The following is a 25,641-nucleotide window of genomic DNA, read 5'->3' as shown; positions in this document are numbered from 1 at the left end:
TTTTTTTTTATGAGTTAAAGTATGTTTATATTAGATTAGTTTATAATGGGTAGTTTTATATAGACTTGGGAAGATGAATGTTTAATCCTGTAATCAGTTCTGGGAAGTCCGGGGGGGGTTAGGTGGGGATGGGGGTGGGAGGAGTATAGAAATAGAGTTACTAGTATTGACCTAAGGGGAAGTAGGATATGTTAAAATAATAATAGATTAGTTATATGTATAATTGAGTTAATTATATTGAAATAATCTGAATTGTACAAATATGATTTTGTCTTGATTAATTGATGGCCTTGCCACCATGTAAAATAAAACTAATAAAAAAAAAAGAAAGAAATTCTTCCATAGCCAGTCCTTGCTTCCATTCTTTTTTTTTTCCCATTGCTGATCAACCTTCAAAGCCAGTGAATCTTCCACCTTTTTCATTAACAATTTATAGCATGTTCGAAATTTCTGCTGATAATAAACCCATGTGATTCCATTATAACAAGATCTTCTGAGAACACAAGCAGCAACATCTCCAGCTGGTTTTCTCTGACGCACGACCCATTTCTATAAGCTTGTTTTCCAAAATTTCATCAGGGAGGTACACCAGGACAACCGGATCTATTACAGCTTCCTTTTCCAGCTTTTCATGCTTATCCTTTTCATGATACCTTCAAAGCCAATGAATCTTCCACCTTTTTCATGAACAATTTTTAGCGTGTTCGAAATTTCTGCAGATATGATTCCATTCTAGCAAGATCTTCTAAAAACACAAGCAGCAACATCTCCAGCTGGTTTTCTCTGACACACGACCCATTTCTATAAGCTATTTTTCCAAAATTTCATCAGGGAGGTACACCAGGACAACTGGATCTATTACAGCTTCCTTCCCCAGCTTTTCTTGCTTATCATTTTCATTTAGCCAGCAAAAAAGAAGCATGGATTTTTCTTTCTTTCTTTCTTTCACAATTCTGCAGCCATTTTAAAGCCATTCTTCAAACTTCTTTGAAAAACACTTCAATAATCCATAAAAATAATAAGTATCACCAACAAATAAACATTGCAAATTCTTTGCAACTAAAAATTTCCAAAAACCAAAAAAACCCACAATATATCTCTATCCAGTTAGTAACCAGAAGAGAGTAAAAATAAAAAGCGAAAATTTTTTATCAGCTCCAAAGAAACGGCAAGCAGCCATTTTCTTCCCACTTTAAGTCCCCACCAAAAAGGAAGATGTTAGTTCAAAATCAAAATTCCACATAAGCCGAAACTACTCCAAACCTCCTGCTTAGTTCCGTCTGCTTGTAATTTAAATCCAAATCCAAGTAGCTTTCAGTAGCAGAGGTGGGCGCTGCATCTGGCTTCACTCCAAAAGAAGGGAGCGAAAGCGTCCTGGGGCGCGGAGAACGTCCAGACTCCGGCTGAGCTCTCACCCCCCAACCCCGATCAGAGAAAAACCAGGGTGAGAGGGAGCTCTAAGCCTATCCGGACTGCTCACCCCCCCCCTCTTCGCCCGAGGGACGGGGTTCCTAGCCGAGAGACAGCTGTTGCACGCTGTCTCTTCAGGCTTTGACGCGCTCCCAGGCGGGCAGCTAACAAAAGCCGCCATTGGTGCAGCCTAACACCACCGGAAGTCACCGGCTATTAATTTTTAAATTAGTCCACTATGCTATGTAGATCTACATTTGATGACTGTTCAACATATATATATACATTCTTTTCATACTTATGTATGTATGTATGCATGTATGCATGTTATCATTTTGCTTCTGGGCTCAATTCAAATTATTGTGCATCCTTAGGGTATGAATTGTTTAAAACCAGAATATGCTAAGAATTGCCTACACCCATTTCAAACTGTTTGCACTGTTTACTGACACATCCCTTCATGTTCCATCCTCCCAGAGCTATGGTAGTACATACAAGTAACAGAACATTTTCTATAAGGTGTGGAGAAGATAGGCTGCTCTGCAAAAGAAAGTTTGCCCAGCTATGTTGTTATTCATAGAGTTGTCCATCCCTAATTTAATATAGAGTCCCCAAGCTTTTGGGAACAATGGGCATATTTTAAATACTTATCTAATTTTTGTTTAAACAATTGATATGGCCAGTGATCTCCCAAAAGTGATTCTGGATATTGCACAAGGCCTTAAAAAGAACAAATCAAAAAACCATAGCAGTGCAGGCCACAAACAGGAACCCATATACACAAGCTGTGAAATCAACTTGTAGTAAAACTCTTCCCATGCAGTTATGGATAAATGAATAAGCACTTCCAGTTCTCCATTCAGAATCTCATATGTTTTTTGTCCAAGGTAGCCAGGTTCTGAACTTACAATAAATCCTATGAATTAAAATACATCCATATGAATTGCTCTGTGTAATTCTGCTCAGTCTTGTTTTCAAACCATTCTGTTCCACTGTTTTTTCTTTGGTTGTCATCCAATTAAGGAGATATTGAATCCATTCTCATATACATTTTTATTACAGTCGTGCTTTTTCTTTTGATCATGATTACTTCATTGACATTTCATGGGACTACATTTTAAGACTTACTACCATGCCATAACTTTCACTTTGAAAGTTGAATTGTTCTTTAAAATGTCAAATAATTTTTTTACTAAGTGTTGAAATATGGAATGCAAGAGGATCAACTGAAAAAAGAGAAAGGCTTAATGGCATGGAAGCTATAGATAGTGCGCTATGAAAAGTGCATATGGAAGGAATAAAACAGGGATTTTTTCCAAAATAAAAATACTTTTTAACCCATTTGCAGATGGTTTCTTCAACTATTAAGATGTATAATTAAATAGAAATAATGTTAGGATGCTAAAATTCCAAGTTTCACATTTTGCTTTGTAATTAATGGAATAACTGGTCTGGTTTCCTTTGTTCAGCATGACCCCTTTAGTCACCAATTTTATATACGGATTGAATGTATAGCTTGAGTAACATATGAAACCAGGCTCATCAGGCACTGAACTGCATTTGATCGGCTTTTCTTTTCTTTGTGAACTATAAAGTGTAGTCAGCTAAAATACTCACCAAGAGGTAAAGAATCCTCTTACCAAGCAACCTGCAGGGAACATAAAGGAAAAGAAGAGAGAAGCACTAAAGGGAGAAGAATATTGGAAATAAACAAAGTGACATAAATGACAGGTGGCAAAAAGATATTGACTGAAAAGATGGAACAAGTGAAGAATGATCATCCTTCTATTAGGCCTCTAAAAGAGCAAGTATAATAGTCCCTAAGTTTTCATTGTGCACAGGGGAAAAAAGCCAATATCTCTTTCGGGAAATGGTAGCAGAGATAATAGTTAGAGTTTCTATCCACAGGTCACATTTTAAAGTGTTAGAATCACTGTAGAAAAAAATTGTTTGTTTCTTCCATTTTCTATCCTGTGAGTTCCATCCAGTGCATGTGTCAGTACGAAAAATACCAAAATCAGCAATGATAGTTTTTCCTCTAAGATTCTTCGGATTGTATCCTATTTGACAGGTTTTGCAAGTGGACTTACTCTGGTTGATTCTGAATTTCAGTGGGGTCAGGTTGTTCATTGCTGTGAGTTATCAATGAGAAAATTCTGAAGCATATTTTATTTACTCATTCATTCATTTATGAAACACAATTCCACAGAAACCACCTGGCCATGTCTTTGATACAATAATTAATCTCCTTCTCCTTTTAGCAATAATATAATCAATTTGTTTTCTAGGTATTAACTAAGGTCTTAGTTTATATAGACTACTAATACGTAAGTGTTCTCCAGATTTGAGTCAGACTTGGGCTAGATTTTATAAGCATAAACAAATAATTTGTATTGCAAAGTAAACGCTATAATTTTTGTTCAAGTAAACCAAGCTAAGATTTGCAGCCTAAATATTTTTCAGTTATTTTGGAATTAAAATCTTTTCTCTTTGAAGCTTTTGTCTTAATGTAAATTAAATTAGTTTTGTTATTAAAACCATAGTTTAATAACGGGCATTGGCCAGAATCATATTCAGTGATGGATGGCTAAATAAATTTGATTAATAAATAAATAGTAAAAATTGAAAAAATGTTTTCATGCAGTTGCTGATTTATTTCTCTGATCCTTCAGAATTAGATGCATTTTTATTACAGTTCTAATAAAAGAGACTAATTTGCATATTAACACATTTGTGTTTAACACTGGCTTTAAAGAATGTTCTTGATTCAGTTGTAAGCTAATATAGGAAAAAATAGGGGTGCTTTCTTTTTAATATGCAGTGCTATATAGTACATATTTCAAATTGTAAAGATATTGCATAAATAAATGAAAATGAATTTCACAACATGTTCAAAATATAGAAATAAGTTTATATGTATTTGTGTGCATACAGTATGTGTATACGTACATTGTATACAGTATATAGCATACACAAATTCAGTTTCTGCAAATCTAGTTGGATGTTTCTTGATGCTGATGGACATCTGACTCATTCAAATAAAAGAAGTAATAAAAAGTTCTTGGCTTAGCATTAGATTTTTACTAACACCTGCTCAGCCTTGATCCCGGGGAGTGTTGAAATATATCAGTGCTGGCTACTACAGTGAATCCTCCCTTTCCATCTGGGGGAGACTATCATACTCCTTGCCTAAAATGTCACTGCTATTATATACTGTCAGACTGGGAGGCTGTTATAAGAATTCAGCTCTGTTCCTTTTTGTGGGGGACTGTAAAATGATTAAACCAAATATGTATTTGTGAAGTTCTAATGTACGGAATAATTGAATATTACATTTTTGTTTTTAGTTGTTCTGATATAGATGCCTATAGTCAGTTTACTGCTTGAGTCAATTATCAGGTTCTCAAATAACCATACAACAAATAATTGGGAAAAGCTGATCCACTTATAATTGTTTCTGTGCTTCATGTGTTATTCCCTTTTTCCAGGCCATGGCCATATACCATATTCCAGCGGGGATTTGATTTGGTGCTGGGAGAACAACCTTCTGACAAGATATTCAGGTAGAATTCAGCATCAGATTTGGTCATGTGCTGTCAGTAAGAAGAAACAGATATTAAGGGGAAGTCCAGAGATTTCAGTTAGAGATGTACCCCAGCATCTAATATGATTTTGCTTAAATTAAACTTGAAACAGTATGAATATGAATTCTAAGTTAGATCTTCTCAAATGACCGTATCTCATACAGCTTGCTATTGGCTTATGAAAATGTCAGTGATTGTCTGAAGGACTGAATGCAAAATTCAACTTTTTGCACTTTCAGTTCAAATTTTATATTTAAAAAACCCCAATTTGGGGTAAAATAGCAATCATAAAAGCTTTATAAGAATGTATGAACAAAATGGTTTTGGTGAGCAATTTCTCTTTTTGAGCCTTCTTCATATTAGCTTCCAATCACAGTGAAATTTCTCCTGATGACATGATTTGTGCCACTCTCCCCTGCCATGATGTTACATGCTTTGTGGGAAAGTAATTGTGGCTAGTTGCCTACTAATAAGGGAGAAGGTTTCTGTTGCAGGAAAGATAGCAAAACTACAAGAAAAAGAGAAAACAAGCATCCCTTCCTGCAGTCACTACCTGTGGCAATGTCTGTTTCTTGCTTGTTAAAAGAATTGCTCTTTCCTTAAAAAAAACTTCTATTCTTTCTTCCCTCCCCTATGCACGTCTCCTACAAATTCTTCTAGACAGAATTGTCACCTTATTGAAAAAAAAGATAAATGAAATAACTCAACACTTAATCAGGAGTGAAAGATACATAGATCCTCAATGACACATTTTTTGCTACCTTGAAATTGTAGAACTGAAAAACTGTCTAGATAATGTTAATTGCATTTAATATTAAATCAAATAGCATTATGATCATGAAGTAGAAGGAGTCACCATACATAAGTTGTGGTGTGTCTGTGTATCTCTGTCTGTCTGTCTCTCTCTGTCTCTGTCTCTGTCTCTGTCTCTCTCTCTGTCTGTCTCTTTCTGTCTCTCTCTCTCTCTCTCTCTCTCTCTCTCTCTCTCTCTCTGTGTGTGTGTGTGTGTGTGTGTACATTAAATAAGATTGGAGAGAAAGAAGTAACCGAATTGCAGACTAGGTCAAGATAATTTAAATAACCTCTCTCTGCAAGCACAGAAATAAACTAGTAGAAAAATACTAATTTCTTGTGTTTTTCCATGTTTTCAAATTGATTAACTCTCTCCTATGAATGCAGATTCACCTACACTCTCGGGGAAGGGATGTGGCTGCCACTGAGCAAAAGCTTTGTGATCCCACCTGCTGAATTAGCTATCAATCCATCAGCCAAGTGCAAAACTGATATGACAGTGATGGAGGATGCTGTAGAGGTCAGGTATGTTCCTTTCACAGATGAATCTTTGGAATGGCTGGAAATTATGCATGGCAGAGAAAGAAAACTCCTATTAGTAATGAGTCTCTGCTGAAGGATCACCCATCAGAAATGGTGCAGTTCCAGATGCTATAAATTATATAAAATTATGTACAGATGGTCATTTTGCTGGTCCAGCTCTACTTTATTTCTCTACTAATAATCATATGCCTACATTTAGAGTATGGCATTTGAATAAATGCAATAGGTAGGAGAGGACATCTGAAAAGTGTCAGTGCTCCTCCTTTGTTCTACATGAGATAATTGAGCAGAGAAATTATTTAGGGAACTTTTGAATTATGTCAAGTTAATTTCACTCCTGGGAAATAAGCAAAAGGGGATAATTCACTGATTTATTTTAAAGCATTTATTTCATATCTTCAAATGTATTAACATTTTAACCTGCCTAATAAGAAATATCCTCTGAGAAAAGTATGTAAAATTGATATAAAGATGACACTTTTCTGTTAAAACAATCTGACAGTTTATCATTTTTAGAAAAATCCTCCTAAAACTATGATGTACCCTATATCATGGGACAAACTTGAAGTAATCTAAAAGCAAAATTAGAAAAGTAGTTCAATTAAAATAGAACCTACTATCAATTGAAATACATTATTGACTTATCATCTTAATGTATACACTGGCCTGAACTTACAGTACTCCTGTGTTTAAGGTCCATGCATTGAGAAATACTTTCTTATAATTTCCTACCTCACTTCCTAAAGCAAGCCAGATTCATTCAGAATGACTTAGTTTATACTCTCTCTAATCACATTAATAATATGGACAGGAATGAATAAATCTATAAGGCTCACTTCAGCATTAGTATTGATTTTTATATCATTAAGTTGATCTTGTCCATTTATTTTTGCATTTTGATTGTTTTATTTTAAAACAAACACTCCTTAACAGTCCTTTATATATACAAAACGTATATAAAGGATTGCTTAGGGAATATGAATAAGATTTCTTTCTCCCATATTTGGGTCGACAGGGTGCATCAAAAAGCACTCAAGGTAATTCTCCTCCCCTGTCTCTTCCCTCCCTGACACAGCTGACAAAGTGAGAAAGAGCCTGTGGCCTAGAGGTTAACACAGCTGCTTAACATGCAGGCAGCCCAGGTTCGAATCTCAGAAGGGTATGTTTGGCTGATGAGAGCTAAAGAAAGTTCGAAATAGCTATCCCATTCTCCCTTAATTCTTTGTTAGCAATCCAAATTTTAAATATATATATTCCCTAAACAATCCTTTATATACCTTTTGTGTTTATATTTTGACGGGAAGACATTAAATTGCAAAGTTCAGAGAAAGAAGCATTTCTCCACAAGAGTCCATTTTCATCTATGTATTTATTTCAAAAATAGCAGAATTGGCAAGCTTGTATCCAAATGGGAATCAATCAAATTTCTCATCCATCTCGGTGATAGTCCTGCAAATACTACATCAGGCTCTGAAAACTTTCTGCAGTGCTATATGCATCAGTTGCAAAAAGAATTGACTGATATTTTATGATTGCCTAAAAGAAGAAAGAGAAAAAAAGTACTTGGACAGAGTATTGTGATAATTGTAGAGCTTTAACACAATAAAGCTCCATTCTAAACTTATACAATACACATTTTACCATAATTCTCAGGACCTGTACTCTGAAATCATTAGTTCAAACATCTGGTATATATTCAGATTTCTTTGTATAAAGCATTATTGTGATCATTAATAACTTGTTAACGTCATGTTATCTCTGTCACTTATTTTTGGCTGTTCTGTGCCTTTTATCACATTCTATTTTACAGTAACAATTTAGATTGCAAGCTTTTCAGTCAAATAATGAAGAACTTTATGCCTCTCTCCTGTTGTGGGGTTGATTCCCATCACACTTGTTCAAAAGAGTAGTAAAAGATGGGAAGAATTACAGTTCATCAACTTCAGGCTCTTTTCTGCTTACTGTATATCACTCATCAGTGATATTTGAACCACTGGTGTGCTGAATTACTGTTTTCTATCTTATTAAGGTATAATTGTTACTATAATTGCAAATATGTTTTATTACGTTGCAGGGAGGAACTGATGACTTCTTCCTCCTTTGATAACCTGGAGGTTCTCCTAGATTCTTTTGGCCCAGTTCGGGACTGCTCCAAGGATAATGGGGGTTGCAGCAAGAATTTCCGCTGCATCGCAGATCGAAAATTGGACTCCACTGGATGTATGGTTCGTATGCGTTTGATACGGAATTATGAAAGGATCTCTTGGAGAAATGAGAATAAGACAATAAGGTTCCTTGACACATGGAGTTCTCTGGATTTGAGCTTGTTGATATAGAGCATTATAATTCTGCAGGCTATATGGTATCCTCATGCAACATACAGAGCTTACCCAGGCAAATCGAGAATCTCAGGATTTAAACTAATTCTGATATCCTCACTTTGCCTTGTTTAAGACAGCAGATCAGCACAAATTGTGCATTGTGATACCTTCCACAAAGAAACACATGCATAACACGGTGCTTTATTTTTCAAAGACTGACCCCAGTTTTCTGCTCACAGCATAAAACTAAAACCATGAAAAACATACCATGCTCCCGCTTTGTCTTGAACATTAAGTTCTGTAACTGTTCTACATTCTATTAAATTTGTAAAAATGTATTTAAGGCTATCTTACATATTATGCAGGGCAAACCTAAGCTTGCTATGCTGAGAATCTAGTTACACTTACATTAAGTTTGTACCATGCATATTGCCTCCTTTGTGCAATTCATTTTAAGCAGAGGTGAACAACCTACAGGATGAAGGGCATATGTACCAGCCTATGGCCAAATATATGTGGCCATCAACATAATTTCAAAAGCTCTTTGTCAGAAAGAGATCAAAAATGAAATTGAGGAAACTGAGTGCGTTGGAAAGAAAAAGGAAAAAGAGGGAATGGTAATGACAGAAAGATAAACAACTTTGCCCTTGAATCACTCCTTGATTCAAATCTCCCCCCCCCCCATTATTTCTCTGCAATCTCTAACAAATTATTCCTGGAGGAGGAATACACTTGTTCTCCCCTGCTCCAAAGGAAGTTTCTAGTCCTTGATCTAGAGCATGATCTAGATAGGACAAAGGAAATATACTTCTCTCTCCAGTGACTTTGCTAAATTGTTCCGTTCCCACTCAACCACCTCCACTTCAAGAAATTTAGTTTTAGAGGAAAGAAAACCTAGAAAGGAAGTTGCATGCTATATAATTAACATACTAAGTTTGTTGCTCTCTATGCACCTGGCAGGAAGAAGCATTTATACTTGGCATCCTAATGTGTGCATTTGCATGATAAGAATATTGCAAACATCTGTTTGTGTGCTTGCACTTTACATTTTCAGTAGATGTGTTTTTAATCTACAAAGAGATTCTTAAATGAATGTAAAGTGACTTGAGAGTTTCTTTATTAGCATAATATGTTACAGTTTTGTTTAACCATTAGAAAAAAATTCTGGAGTTCCAGAGATAGTGTCCTTTGTATGATGCTTCTCTTTAGATCAAAGTTTATTTATTTGTTCTACTACATGGCCTTAAAATGATAGGAAGACTACAGAATGCAAAATGAAGTGCAATTCAGATTGAGGACAGTTTGCCATCAAAGAGGCGAGGTATACTGTATATAGATTACCATTGCATAGTCTACAAATCCTTATCATTCAGATTTGGATAATGGATTCTTTAATGCTAGAGTAAAATTCCTGGTGGAGAAGCTTTTTACTAGTATGTTCTTTTTGCCCTTTATAGAAATTCATGTGATTTTATTGCGTGCTAGGATAGCATAGTGTTTTAGGTGCTAACCTATGAATTCAAATGTTTACCATCCATAAAAAAATATCCTGTTTGCAGTACGAGGATTATGTAAATTGAATGGATTAAAAAAAATAAAAGTGATTTGGGATAAAACTGAAGAAAGGAATTTCTGGAAGTAATAGTGTAGAGTTTTGGATGGGTACGATTGTGTTATGTTTAGCAGTGGAATTAAAACAAATGCTATAAATGCTAGTGCCCATGAGAAAAAAAAATGATATAAAGGAAATGGTATAAAAATGATTGAAGAATTGGTAAACCGGCAGATATAACAGAAAAACATTAAAATATGGATGTAATTTTGACACAGATTGATTATCTAGCTTGTTTAATATTAATATTGTGTGAAGCCTGCAACTGCCTGACCATTGTGAGAATGCAATTATTGTTTCCTTTTAAATAGCAAGAGTAAATGCAAAAACTACAGGTGAGTTAGTTTGCTACATGTGCCTGGGAATATGTTTGGCAGAATTTTGATTTAATTAATAATATTGGGGAAGAAAATATGTATGGGAAATGCTTTCCAGCTTGATGCTGAGCAAGTGGTATGCAGATCAGCTTGTTGCTCTTCAACAATTATTGAGAAAAATATGAATGTGAGAAAAATATAATAAATATTTATTGATTTGAAGAAAGTGTATAGTAAAGTGAATTTGCCTATTTTTTAGTTTTGTACGAATATGGACTTGAACAGTATTGGAAAAATATATGGGAGACAGAGAAGACACATAAATACCATTGGTTGCAGGATCTGAGAGCACACCACAACAATCTCCCAAAATAAGAACCAAACACCATCCCAGAAGCAGACATCCAACAGTGGGTCAAGAATATGAAGAGCTGGACAGCACTTGGCCCAGACATAATTCATACCTAGTGGCTAAAGAAACTAATAGCCACGCATGAATGTATAGCAGTACAGATGAACCAGCTGCTAACAGCAGACTCACACCCAGACTGACATAAGAAAGGGCAGTGCTGATCATAAAAGACCATGAAAGAAAGAAGGGAACAGCACTGTCCAATTATCAACCAATAACCTATCTACCTACAACATGAAAGGTCCTCTCGGTCATCATAGCCATCAAGCTCACACATTAGGAACAACAGAAGAGATTCAAAACACCAGTTGTTCATAAATACAGCAGTTGGCCAAGACTCAAGACCACTCTGACCACAGCCTGGCTTGAATACAGCACAGCCTATGACTCAGTGCCACACACGTAGATCTATCATGCTTGGCTCTATACAAAGTCAACAGAACACAGAGGACCTTCCTCAAGAATATAATGGGATATGGAAGACAACACTGGAAGTCAGCTCAAAACAGTTCACACAAGTGACCATCAAATGCAACATATACCAAGATAATGCACTTAGAATTAAAAGAGTCCTGAAGAAGCTTCAGAGCTGAAGAAGCTTCTTGGATGAGAAGCAAAATGTCTTCAAAGAAAAACAAGAAAGTCCAGTTGCCTCGTGAAAAAGCCTCTTTGGGATAACTATGACCTGGATGACTGAAAATCTCCCTAGACATGCCCCAATTGCTGTTTTGCATAGGCTTGACCCCTCTCAGCCAAATAATCACAAGAACTGGACATGGATAAAAGTTTAAGAGTATAACTATCATGAGCCACCTCCTCTACATGGAAGACATCGAACTGTATAGCTAAGAATAATCAAGACATCAACTCATTGATATACCTGATCTACAGTGAGACATTGGGATTGGAGAAGTGTGGATGGATGTTAATTAAGAAATGGAAGGTAGCTAAGACTGATGAAGTGAAACTACCAGTGAGCCACACAGCAGACATTTCGACCAGCTACAAGAAGGTACTTACGTTAGAGTCAAGAATGAATGAACCATAAATGAATTTTGGTTGAATATAGAAGTGAAGGTTTGCTGAGGTAGTTTGGTTATATAGGGAGAAGAATGAAGATCAGATTGCATGGCTAATATTTAAAGGAAGTGTGAATAAGTCAAAAGGAATGGGGAGACTGAGAAAGTCTTAATTGGATGGAGCTTATGAGATCCTCAAGAAAAGAAAACTGAGAACCTACAAAACATGAAAAATAGCGTGTAAGGCAGTGTATGGACAAGGAAAGGAAAGGAAGCTTCATGGATCATTGCATTGAACTACGAAAGGAAGGTTGTAGGATAGGATAGGCCTCTTTTAATTCTAAGCTTTAGAAATTCTACATGTTGTATTAGCTGAGATTGCTTCTTATGGGAACAAGAAAGTGTCTGTGCTTATGCAGAGTGTCATTAAAGGATTGTGGATCAGAATATGTCATGGGTTTCCTCAAGTTTTGGCTCTGACGTTCTCCTACTAAGCATTAACATGGGGACTGAACCAAGAAATTAATTCTTTCTCTAGAGTGTACTCCTTCCTTGCCTGCTGTCTTTATGCATCTGCCAATTTCATTTCTTACGAGGAAATACATGCTAAGTGCTTTGTGGCAGATGTTCCCTTCATCCACCTCTGCACTGTATCTCATTGACTCACAGCACATCTTCCTGCCCCCCTTTGCACCAGGGCTGTCATGAGAAATAGGTGGAAAGCAATCCATCTGTTTCATACTCTGGCTGTGAAGCTGCTGAATGTGTCTTAGTGCTGACATTCTCCCTTTTCACCTGCTTTTGTGCTGGGAGAAGCATTGTGCCAAAGATGGATGTGTAAAAGAATTAGTGGAGGGATCAGCAAATGGAAATATTTTTACACAGCTACCTCTAAAATAGCTGCTGAGAGAATCTGTGCTGACAGCAGCAGAAGTATGGATTAAAAAGAGGAGGAATCTGTGCATAGAATTCCCTTCTCTGTAGCACTCAAGCTAGACAGCACGCACAATTACAACATTTAATAACATAATTCAGATATTCATGCATAAAACATTCTTAACATTATAGCTTGCTTCATAATGCAGATATATAATAGACAAGTACACAATCTAAGCTGATAATATATAATCATTTTAGTCAGTAACAGGGTTTTAAACAAATGTATATCCATTTTAAACAATGAATTAATATTAGGGATATATCAGAGTGATACATTTCTGAAAACCTCTTGGTGTTACTTTCTGTTCCTTAAATCCATGAAGTAATAATACATGTTGCTATTGTGGCCAAATCTTGTAAAGCAATTCCATAATCTTTGTTGCTGTCTGAAGATGAATTTTTAAAATGTGTGTGCAGAATTGAGTTTGGGAAATTTTGCAGTCTCATAGTTCGGCATATTTTTGCATATAATTTAGCTGTATTTCATTTTCCATTTAAACATAGATTGAATGCATTTTGCAAGCATTATTGTGTGTTGGCTTAATGGTGGAATGCCTTTGCTCGCTTGCAATTTCTCACCCCTTTAATTGTATGAAAATGATTTGGAAATTTTTCCCAACAAGAGCAGGGTTTTTTTGTTTTGTTTTGGGTAAAAACAAATAAATCATAGCCTCTCTAAATTTAGAGAACTGGAATGTGAACTATTGTATTATGCTATGATATAATCATTCATGTGCATTTAAACATGTGTACCTTTCACAAACACCTCCCTGTACCTGTGAGATGTGTGTGTGTGTGTGTGTTCATATTTTACCTATTGGTCTGAAACTCCAGAATGTTTTATTCATCCATTTTTCTTGAAGGTAATGGGCTTACCTCCAGTTCTTTATATTCAGGAGGCCCATAGTTTAATCTTGGGTATCTTTAGAGAGAACAAAAAAGACCTTCCATGGCCTTAGGTTTGGAAGCTTGAATATTTAAGCCAGTCAATATAGATAATACCAAGCAGAATTTCCTTTGAGAAGCCTGAATTTATCCTATAGAAAGATCTTGAAACTGAATGTAAAAAAAAGAAAAAGAAAAGAAAATTACTCGTGAAAGAAGGCAGAACTGGCAGACCTGTTCATCCCAGTGCTAATCTATAATTATAATTTCCAATGTGCCTCTTTGTGAGGTAGAAATATTCATGGAAGATGTGACAAGACATATAAATAATACATCTGATATAGAAATCATGGTCTTGTACAGCCAACGTGTTATATCTGCAAATCTTAAATCCTGTTCTCTTGAGTTTCAAAGTTTGTGTGGTGCAATGAGATAAAACAGGCAGACCCTGTGGCTGTTTCAACCCCAGGTGCAGCCATTGGAGAGAACCACGTCAACAAGTTTTTTATCCCAATAATATTTTATTGCTTTTAAAATAATAACAGAAAAAGAAAAAAGAGGAACAAAACACACAAATGCATATGTTATAAAAATACATAACAAGGGCTTAAAAATAAGGGAAAAATACAAAACAAATCATAGGGTATTTGTTGTTAAAACAAAACGTGTGTCTGTGTTGTATTTCTAATATACTTATATAATTATTGTGTTTTTTAACCTACTGTACTTTGTATAAACAAGTCTCCTATTTCATAAATATTTAGCCATACAAAGTCTATGTATATAGGCAGTCCACTCACAGGTAGCAATGTAATCAGGTCTTCACTCCATTGAGTAAATGGGGCCATACATTTACCTTTTGAATATTGCAATATCACACTTATAGCTAAAATAAAGGCATGGAGAATCCATTATATTGTCTAACTGTCAAATTCCGTGTAATAAGTATTCAATTGAAGATGATAGGTAGGTAGGTAGGTAGGTAGGTAGGTAGGTGGGTGGGTGGGTGGAGAGAGAGAGAGAGAGAAAGAGAGAGAGAGAGAGGGGGGGGTAACATGTAAATAAAATACAATTAGTGCTGGCCATTTGTTTAGTGACTGAAAAAAGCTACTTATAATTGTTTCTCGTACTTACAACATTCACAGCGTCCCCACGGTTGTGATCAGAATTTGGGCAGTTGGCAACCAGCATATATTTATGATGGTTGCAGCATCCAGAGGTCATGTGATCACCACTTGAGACCTTCCCAGCTGACTTCCAACATACAAAGTCAATGGGGGAAGCCAGATTTGTTTAACAACCACATGGTTCACTCAACAACTTCAGTCATTCGCTTAACAACCATGGCAAAAAAAGTTTGTAAAATTAACAAAGTCACTTAACAACTACCTTGCTTAGCACCAGAAATTCTGATCTCAATTGTGGTTGTAAGTCGAGGTCTACCTATGGAATGTAATATCTGAAAAAAGATTGAATCTTTTTTTCCATGCTAAATTGATTTTATGAAGAAATCAAACATTGCAAATTGGGGGGGAAATGGTGATAAGGAAAATTTGGATAAAATGGGGATATTGACTTTGGATCAATTGATAGATGGTGAAGATGAATTTTTAACCTATGTTCTGCTAAGAGACAAATACTATCTATCAGACATAATTCAGTGGAAATATTTACAGCTACAATATCTGTTAAAATTATTTGGACCAGTAGCATTTTCAATTTCTGAGATACCCAAGACATTAGAACAAGTTATTAAAACTTTTAAAATTAAAAAAGCTACTGTTAGTTCTTCTAGGTATTTGGTATGACAATTTAATTTGATAGGCAGATGATTAGAGATAAGTAGAATAAAGAATAAAGTTTTTACATTGCCTAGAAAAATGGGAGTGTCTTAACTTCTATACCTAGAATGTCAACGAATCTTAACCTATGACTTGTAGCCAAGGTTGCCTAACCCTGGCCTAGGATAGCATTTTATTGGAGATGAAATATTGCAGCTTTCCCCAACCTGCTTTCCTTCAGATGCATTGGGCTACAAATCCCAAAACAGAAAGAGGCTGGGATATTGTAGTATGGTGGGACTTGGAAAGGATGCAGAAAATTGCCCTTCTTGGAATTTTCTGCTGATGACTTACAATATTGTTTGACCTGAGTTAAAAACTAAATCAACATGGAAGGCTATTAATTCAATTTTAATTGGTTAGACTATGCTCAAGGCAGTTTGTTTGTTTAAAGAAGTGTATATACAAACATACTTGTACAAATGCAAATATATTTATAAGCAAACATGCATACACACACAGTACTCATTTCTTTTTGCCCCATAAAAATAACCTTGACTGCCCCCAAGCCCCCCCAGTCTGCTTCCAAGTCTAAGGACTGGCCTGAATTTGCATCACTTGAGTCCTAATTCTACATCATAAACACTAGATTAGACTGGCTCTCAAATTGAAAAGGTAACCAAAGGGAGCTGAAAGGGAAGGAGAATCCAACTATCTATTCTGTAAGAAAGTAATTCCATAAGCACTGAACTGTAAAAGTCCATTTGGGTTTATGTGAAACAAATTGCGAAGGCAAGCCAAACAAACATAGTCTAACAACAGTACAAGGAGAGCTTGTCAAATGCTGATGGAATTTTCCTAAAAGGGGCCCAGGAGATGGTCTTTCTGAATTTTAGTGTGGAATAAATTGTGGTGGTATATGTTTCTCAACCTTGGCAACTTTAAGATGTATGAACTTCAACTCCCAGAAATCCCCAGCCAGCATGAATAGAAGTTCACACATTTTAAAGCTGCCACTTTTAAGAAACATTGCTGTAAGGAATAAACTACCAGACAAAACAAAGCCACCAATCTCTCCCAGCAAGTTCACCCCTGTAATATTGTTGCAACTATAGTATAGTTAACACATGAATTTGTGTCTGGCACACAGGGGGAAGCTGAGACAACATCACATTAAGGTGTGGATTTTATATTTTTACCTGTACAAGCTGAGTTTGCGATTCACTTGCAAATTCTCCTGCCAAAGGCCTATATCACTTAATAGAGAGTCGTGCAAAAGCATTCCCATAAAAAGTTTATTTTCGTTTCTGTAATTTTCTAAGCCCTTGTGTAAGGCATGAGTTGCAAAGAAATCAATTCATCAGTAGAAAACACACATATACTCAGGTCTCTATTGTCCACCCCTAACTTTGAAGCACATCCTGTCAGCCAGATGGGAAGTCACTCTGATGAGGATGGGTGCAGGGCAGGATTCCTAGACTCCTCATTTGCTTGTTTGCCATCACCCCAAACATCTGGGTCTTCTCATTGACTGCTGGCATTATGCAAACATTTAGAATTCTCCTATGCGTAGCCATTCCAGCTGGCACGGATGGAGGAGGAGCAACATGGGGCAGAATGAGAGTCTAGTGAGCCTACAGGGGACCGTTTGTTCTGGAAATTGCAGAATTAATGTCATCGAGCAACCTGTGTCTTGTTGTGTGAGCTTCATCGCCAGGACCACGAGGGGAAAAACATTTCAGATGGAAATCCTCTGTTTAATCCACATGTGCCAAAGCAAAAGAAAGGGGAGGGGGAAAAAAGCCTGCAGCTCTTCCTACTTTATCCTACAAAATGTCCCACTTGAAAGCAAAACCTTATTGATGGTATTATCAGTCAGCTTTATAGCTCTTTAATTCACTTCAGTTGGACTTGTTTATGGGTTCAGCAATTTCAAAACTAAAACAAGTTGAAAAAGTAGTTCCTAGTTAATGGGAGCCTCTGGATCTCATTTATTTCATTTATTTCAAACCAGAGTGTGGCTGTTTTCTAAGATAGCCTGAGGCAGCACCTAGTTCATAGTTCCTCTTGAACATGACTGGAGGGAATACAGTGCTGGCTCTGACTGTTAGTCACCCTAGTTGGTGTTGATATGTATTTGAGGTTATATACACTTTTGTACTGGAAGATGCTGCCCAAAGCCTTTTAACATATAGAAATTAGGTACAAGAAAACCTCAATATAACCTGAACATTTTTAGCACCCATATAGTATGAGAAAGAGATTAGACTATGGGAGAGCAGAGCACAGTCCTGACCCATTAAATGTAGAAGTCCTTTCTCCTTTCTGCCCTTGCTCGCTGAAAGTGAAACAGAAAAACAAGTCTCTAGGCCAAAGAAAAGGCAGCATCCAGATTTAAAATTAAAGACAGGAACAATATCCCCCCCCCAAATAGAGAAAAGATTAAGGTGAAAAATACAGTAATAAGACGGGGGGGAGAGAACATGCACAAGATACTCAGTTGTCTCATATGTGAAAAAACAATGGTTGCAGAAACTGTAAAGATGAAAATGAAGAAATTTTGCAACAGGAAGGAACTACAACACAGATTGTAAGATCAAAGTGTGAATGATACTGTAGAATTATTTAGCAGAAATTGACTAGAAAACTTGCAAGAAGCTACCACAAATCTCAGTGCTAATGATAAGATGAAACAATACCACTAATTCAGTTTTTCTCCTCACTGTATAAACGGAGTATGTGGAACAAGCAATATTGTACAGTTATAATGTGTGATGTTTCTGTTGGGCGTAATGAACCCTCTTGTGACTGTGCAGTGCAAAACAATCGCTCTGCATAAAATCTATGCTCACCTGGTTCGTGATGCTATTTTTCTTCCTCTGCTAGTGTCCCCCCGGCCTCAGCCCCATGAAAGACGGCACAGGCTGCTATGATCGCCACATAGGAGTGGACTGTTCAGATGGGTTCAATGGTGGTTGCGAGCAACTCTGTCTACAGCATATGATGCCATTACCAGAAGACCCTTCCTTGTACAATATACTTATGTTTTGTGGGTGAGTTCCACAAAAGCTTCTAGTATCCTCTAGGGTGGGACCTTACTCCAAACCATATACAGACAGGCAGATAGGATACTCAAACTCATTTCAAAATAATGAATTCCTGACTATTCCATATAATAATAATTTTAATATTCAAGGTTGTTGGTAGAAAAAAGTTAAGGTGGCAGCTGTGATAGTGCAATTAAAATTGTGGGTTGCAGGTATAGCTTTAATTACACTGTTGTGACTTTCATCTTGACTTTTTTACCATTCCCTATGGATGCCTGTTACTATTTAAATGATGTCTAACTATTGCTTTCTGTTATGTAATGTGGTATCTAAATAAATGTTCCTTCCTGAAGAAACCTGCCAAATGTAGTCCATGCCAATGAATATATGACAATGGTTGTCTTTAAACTGTTTTATACATTTCATATACACTCCCTTGAGTGCAGCAATAATTACTTATAGCATGGTACATGTGTTTGTAATACTTGTGTATGAACCCTTTCATCCTTTTTTCCTGGAAAACTAACAATTCACAGCATTTAGATTCAATTCCTGAAGGGTGCTTTGAAGCCCATGAGAGTATGAATGTAGCACCCATCTGTAACCATGTACAATAATTTTGTTGGTTCTCAAGTTCACACAGCTATCTCTGCAGCTGCTGTATGATCCTAAGATACGGCTATTTTAAAGAGTTGCACACAGGTGCTGTAATCATAGCTTTACATGTTCTGAAATATCTTTTTGGAATGAAAACTAAAGTACTGCATACCACTAATATTTAACATCTTTTGTTGAATCCTATGATAGTATATTTTGTTGAAGTGAAAGAAACTTTTATTTACCATGACAATTTTAGTGACAGGATTCTAGATAACAGATTAAAGAATTGTCTTTAGCAACCAGAGGTTGAGATATTGCATGGTCATAAAAGAAAATAGGAAACCTGTCGCCTCCAATTGTTGCTGAGTTGCAGTTCTCATTCTAGATTTAATCATTTCTTCAGTAGACATTTCTACAATTAAGGATTAACAGATTTTGCTCATCTCACTCAACTATTTTTCAGTGGTTTTGTTATTCACCTATTTTGTTCTGACCATTTTTCAATTAACTGAGAGAATTTCTTCATTTGAATTCCACATACCAATGTCAGTATGGTTCTTTTTGTCCCCATGCAAATTGGTAGGGCATTTTATGAAATACTCCAGCATTAGACATTACTTGGCACAAAAGCCATGCATGGAAAAGTTTTGCTGAAGGTCAGAAATATGAAACACCACGGAATTAGACCTAAACCATTAATCTCACACAATTTTACAGATTTGTAAGAGAGGAACTGTGTTTTTCACCCATGTGACTATATTTGCTATACGCTCTTCCTTGAACACAAAAGATACTTCTCTTTAGAAATCTTGTAAAACATTTAAATAGTTTTTCTTGTATTCATTGGCAGATGCATTGAAGATTACAAGCTAGGTATGGACGGCCGATCTTGTCAGTTAATTTCAGAGTCCTGTCCAGGGGGTGCTGACTGCGAAGAAAGCCGAGAGCTGCCCATGAATCAAACTCTCTTTGGGGAAATGTTCTATGGTTACAACAATCAAACTCATGAGTTGGCACCTGGGCAAGTGCTGAAGGGGACATTCAGGTGATGATTATATTAGGAAAAAAAGCTTGCTGTTCTGTGGGATTCCTGTTATTTGTATTATCTGTACTGGGTTATCCATCGTGCTTTTACATCATACCCTAAGCAAAACAAAGCTCTGCTCAAAGCAACTTGCAAATTAAATTTTCCCAGGTTTCCTCATTTGCCTGTAGTAAGACTTGGGATTTGACCCCAAGTGAATTTCTTTCAGGGACAGATGACTTCTGTTGAAGGACCTTTCTCTAGCACTACTCACCCAATTCCTGAAGATATTAGTATTCATGCAGAGCCCTCTGCAATTATGCTGTCCACCAAGAGAACATATTATCCATGAAACAATTGCATGTTTTAAAAGATTATGTCTTGGACAGGTGTGTAATAAAGGAGTTTAATTGGATTAGAAGAAATACTCCTTGAAGTCTTTTTTATATTTACCCATGCAATTCCATTACCTTTTGATTTTTCTATTGAAAAACACTGGTTGTCTTTTTATCACAAATTTATCATAATAAATTTAATAGATAGATGACGAAGTTCTGGAGAAACAAGAGTTCTGATTTAATGATGTTTCTTACAGGTGATTGGCACATCCTCATTTACCTATTAAGTCAAAAATTAAGACATGTGAAGGGCCCTTTTTTCTCTCTGTGTGTGAAGTTTCCTAATGGAGCAAAAGAAATTTCAACACGCCTTACTCTTTTCTTTCTTTCTTTTTTTGAAGAAAAGCTCTGCACATGCTGGTTCTGCATTCACACAGTTCTTCAATCCTTCAATTTGTAAGAGCTGGAGGACAAAAATGGAGCCCAAAGAAAGGCTCCACTGGCAGCATTACAGTTAATGGCCATGAGGAATACTTTGATATTGATGACACTGTATGTAGACCTAAAATGTAGGATTTTAAAATAATTTTTAACAATTTTGAAGAACACACTTTCAAAAAAGGAAAAAAAAATAAAAGGAACAATTGTAATAAAATATTTTCATGATACTCTTTATTTCCACTTACTTTGATACATTGATTATAGATTTTAATGAGATCTGTGAGCCTGCATATTTCAACATCTAGAGATGGATGAAATACTCAATCTGTTGTCATAATTTCATCTGGTTTCAAATTGCACCGAAAAGTCTGCTTTTCACAAATACATTTTGAAGAAAAAGTTCAGAACCTTGAAAGCCTTTGAAGGTGTTTATGGTATTGTATAAGTTGTACAAGGAATTTAGTTTAGGAAACAGCTATACATAGATTTGCTAGGATTTTGCTTTGAACGTCTCATTTGGCACTTTTCAGGATGAATAACTTCGCTCGTGGCTTGGAGCAACAGCTGCCAGATGGACTAATGTTGGCCACTGTTCCACTAGAGAATCAGTGCCAAGAGGAGCTATCTGAACCTACTCCTGATCCAGATTTTCTAACTGGTAAGTGATCCCTTTCAGAGGTCATTTCTACTAGTTTTTGCATTAGTCTTGGGTCATTCCTCAAACTGCTATCATGCTATCATCGTTTTGGAATTGAGTCAAGGTATTTCTGTTTTAGTTACAGTTTATCTGAAGCTATTAGTTTACCATCATTAGCATTTTTCCTTAAATTCCTACGTTCTTTGGGTAGGAGGCAAGGGGGTAATCAAAATGTGCATTGTGAGATAAATTATTTAATTTACATATGTGTAAAGATGAAAGGCCAGGATTTGTGCTGACAGCAAGTGGGTTAGTGCTTTGTGAAAGAGCAGATATGGAGTTGAAGTGTTTGTGGTATAAAATTTCCCAGATGTCACTTTCTGAATCCTGTCATTTGTTCAACCTTAAAGTTTTGCCATATAGATATCACATGACTAACTGGAAAAAAATGCAAATATTTTATGGTCAATCAGTTTAATGATGGTATAGATCAAAAATGTCAAACAAATTTTATAAAAAATAAGAACAAGAGATACATTATTTTGGCGTGTTTTTCCTTTTAAAATTGGCTTGAGATACTCCACATTGCCATAGAACAGTAATTACTGTTTTGCACTTATAGGTCAGATACTAAAAAAGATAGACACTAGGTAAATATGCCAGGATGCTTACAATTAAGAAACATTTATTCAAATGGTCTCCATAACTGTAGCATCTGAGATTCTCAGAGCAGTGTGGTAAATCTGGACTGTGACAATGTAGATGGGCATGACTCACAAAGGGGTTGCTTTTGTTAGGCAAGCTTTATAGCTCCTCAACCTCTCTTTCCGTCCACTCCCAGAGTTGCTTAGTTCAGGCATAAGAAAAGGAAAGTTACATGATATTAGTGACAATTAACTGTCTAGTATGTATTGGGTGCCTGCTATGACAAAAGAGGAAAATAATAATATAATTGGAAATTTTGTTATTTCAACTTGCAAGAGCAAATAGGAAGAGATATCTTACCAAATCATCCTTCTTGATAGTGCTCATTTAAAAAATCTGGGACAATCACAGAACATATAGAGTTGGTAGGTACTTTTCAGACTTTCTTTTCCAGTTCTTTGCCCACAGTAGGAATCCTCGGATCAATAACAATCACACCTTTGCTTGAAAACATCCAGTGATGGATTAATACAACTTCAGGAGGAAAGTTGTTCCATTGTTTGATGGCTCTCGTGGTCAGGAAATTCTTCCTTATTTTGAGTTTGGATTTCTCTCTGTAAAGTTCCCACCAATTTGGCTTTGTCCTATCTGCAGGCTTGTGGAGAATAAATCCAAAGTCATTAAAGTATTAGAAGACATCTATTTTGTCTCCCTTTGGCTTTCTCTTCTTTAGGCTAAACATGCCCAATTCTTTAACTGTTTTTTGTAAGATTTTTTTTCTCTAAACAGTTTATTGTCTTGGTTGTTCTTTGCACCTCAGCATCCTTTTTGTATTGTGGTGACCAAAACTGGACAGGTGTTTGGACAAGTATTCCAAGTGTGGTATAACGGTCACTGCATATAGTGGAAATATCATTTCCCTTGATTTCAAAATTATACTTTTCATGCAGACTAAGACATCTCTGTGTTGATTCATACTTAATTTATGGCCTACAAAGTTCCTGCCCAGAAATACTACTGTTGAACTAGGTACCACCTATCTTGTATTGCCCAAAATGCAAAATCTGATACTTTTCATCACTGAACAGTATTTTGTAGGGAAGGGCCTAATGTCCAAGATCCCTTTGAACATTGAGCCTGTCTTCTGAGGTATTAGCAATCCCTCCCAGAATTGTGTTGTCTGAAGACTTGATGAATCTGTCTTTATCTTCTCATCTAAGTCAACTATAAAAACTTTGTGGAGCTCTGGGTCCAAGACAAAACCCAGAGGTAGTCACTGTCTAATTATGTAGACATAGATCCATTAAAAACCATTTATTTCCTTTGTTACTCCTGCACATGTTGTTCTGAGATTTCTATCTGCGTCCACATCCCATGGCATCAACTAAGATTGCAATTTTTCCATGGCAGCACATATAAAAATGCTCATTAAAATGTAATTAGTAGAAAAATTAACACTATAGGGTAATGTCTTGTGACTGACCTTATAGCCAGAATTACAGTGAGGCATTAGGAAAAGGAGAGACTTAGTAGACAGGGAGAAAATGAGAAAAATCTTTTCAAGCTCTTTTTAATTATTGAAAAAGTACCGATAGACATTTCTTTAGTATGATTAGAATTTCCCTTCTTCTCTATCCAAACCTCCAAGACAAAAAGGCCACTATGTCCTGAAGCCTTCTTTCATGTACTTGCCTCCTTCATACCTGTCTTTGGATTTTTTGCTCTCTGAACTATTGTGCCTGGGAAACTGGACGCCATCATTTATTATGCAGCAAATGGTTGCTTTCCTTGGCTCAGCTACAAGATGGGTAAAAGTCTAAGAAGTAAGTATAACCTCAAAGAATCTGCAGAAAGTTAACCAAGAACAATTGCATAGGAGGTGATTTAGATGTCATTGGAATGTAGTCAAAGTTATGTATGATTCATGGAAAGAGAATTACAATTCGTTTTGGATCAGAATATGATAAATATTTTGATACAAGAATGTTGACTTCAGATCAAATGTATTTTGTCCAGACAAAAAGAAAAAAGAAATTGAAACCAGATTCTGACTTAGAATTCATCTTAGAACTCGATTTGCATGACATATACTTGATTGTAAACTGCATTGAAATATTTTAATGTGTGTTTTTAATAAGTATATATAGTAATAGTGGTATTATAGTCCAGAATAAATGTGAGTTCAAACAATCCAAGTACAATTCACAGTATGTGTTAATTGAAGCACAGTATAGTGTGCTTCAATTAACAAATCTGTGGAAATACCATGAAACAGAAGACATATTTTAACAAATGTGGTAGATGTAAAAAAAAACAACCTCTCAGAAGTATGTAGTACCATCCATAGAATTTTAGAAATTACATTTGAAATGAAATCACAATTTTTAATAGGTATAATTTCAGAATATATTGACAAAAATATAATTTACTGAGATACTTGCTTATGGATGTAAGAATTAACTTGTCCAACATTGAAAGAAAAATACAACACTAATGATATCTGATTAGGAATTTAAACTTGGAGCACACACAGCAGTGACAAATATCCACAACAGAACTTTAACCAAATTCAAGCAAGAATGCTTTCCATTTTCAGTACACAATATATCATGCCACAAGGCAAATACAAGCACTGTGTGGGTTCTAAGGAGGTCTACATGTTTATAAATACTTCAAATCAGTCAAAGTATAAAAAAGAGGGATGTTAGAAATGAAATACTTACCTATTTTTCCAAGCAGCTCCTTTTTTTGTTTTAACATTTAAAAATTATATTTAAGATTGCTATAAACTTTTTTCTTCTTATATTTAAGGTTTAATTTATCTAATAAATTTATTTATCTAAACATTGTAGTATTAACAATTTCTCATTTGTATTGCATAAATACCTCTGAACTTTATTTTATAATGTATTGTTCATATCTTAATGATGCAATAAAACAATTACTTGGGAGAGAAAAAAAATCTGGGTATGACATAGCTTTATGGTGAAAGCACAAAACTTAGCAATTAAGAGATGATTTCAGGATACCTGTCATTTAAAAAAACTTTTTTGATAATGCTGATTGGAATGCCAGTCAGTCTTTCTAGGGTAGATTCAGGGCTTTTTTTCAGCCAGAACGCGGCGGAACCGCGTTCCGGCACCTTTTTCCGGGCCGGCCGCACCGGAAATAGCCCCTCCCACACCGGAAATAGCCCCTCCCAAATTTTACTTGCATTCCTGTTCTCTAAAGGGGCGGTCCTAGGGTTTGATGAGGGCGTGGCCAGGTTTGAGTTCCGCCACCTTTTCTCCGAGA

The 25,641-nt window shown here is 36.0% G+C and overlaps 1 protein-coding gene across 1 annotated transcript in view; it reads left to right on the top strand.

The window, feature by feature from the left end:
* ASTN1 (astrotactin 1) overlaps positions 1 to 25,641 on the top strand; it is a 229,201-nt gene that overhangs the window by 156,088 nt on the left and 47,472 nt on the right. The window contains exons 11-16 of the mRNA XM_029284602.1: positions 4,899 to 4,973; positions 6,174 to 6,311; positions 8,404 to 8,554; positions 18,502 to 18,668; positions 20,113 to 20,307; positions 21,596 to 21,723. Of these exons, the coding sequence (XP_029140435.1) occupies positions 4,899 to 4,973; positions 6,174 to 6,311; positions 8,404 to 8,554; positions 18,502 to 18,668; positions 20,113 to 20,307; positions 21,596 to 21,723 (854 nt within the window). The remainder of the gene's footprint in view (positions 1 to 4,898; positions 4,974 to 6,173; positions 6,312 to 8,403; positions 8,555 to 18,501; positions 18,669 to 20,112; positions 20,308 to 21,595; positions 21,724 to 25,641) is intronic.

This window comes from Protobothrops mucrosquamatus, unplaced genomic scaffold, assembly GCF_001527695.2.
Source record: "Protobothrops mucrosquamatus isolate PMUCROS unplaced genomic scaffold, P.Mucros_1.0 scaffold757, whole genome shotgun sequence".
NCBI classification, from domain to species: domain Eukaryota; kingdom Metazoa; phylum Chordata; class Lepidosauria; order Squamata; family Viperidae; genus Protobothrops; species Protobothrops mucrosquamatus.
Note: the sequence above shows the minus strand (reverse complement) of the source record. Positions and strands in the feature narration are given on the sequence as shown.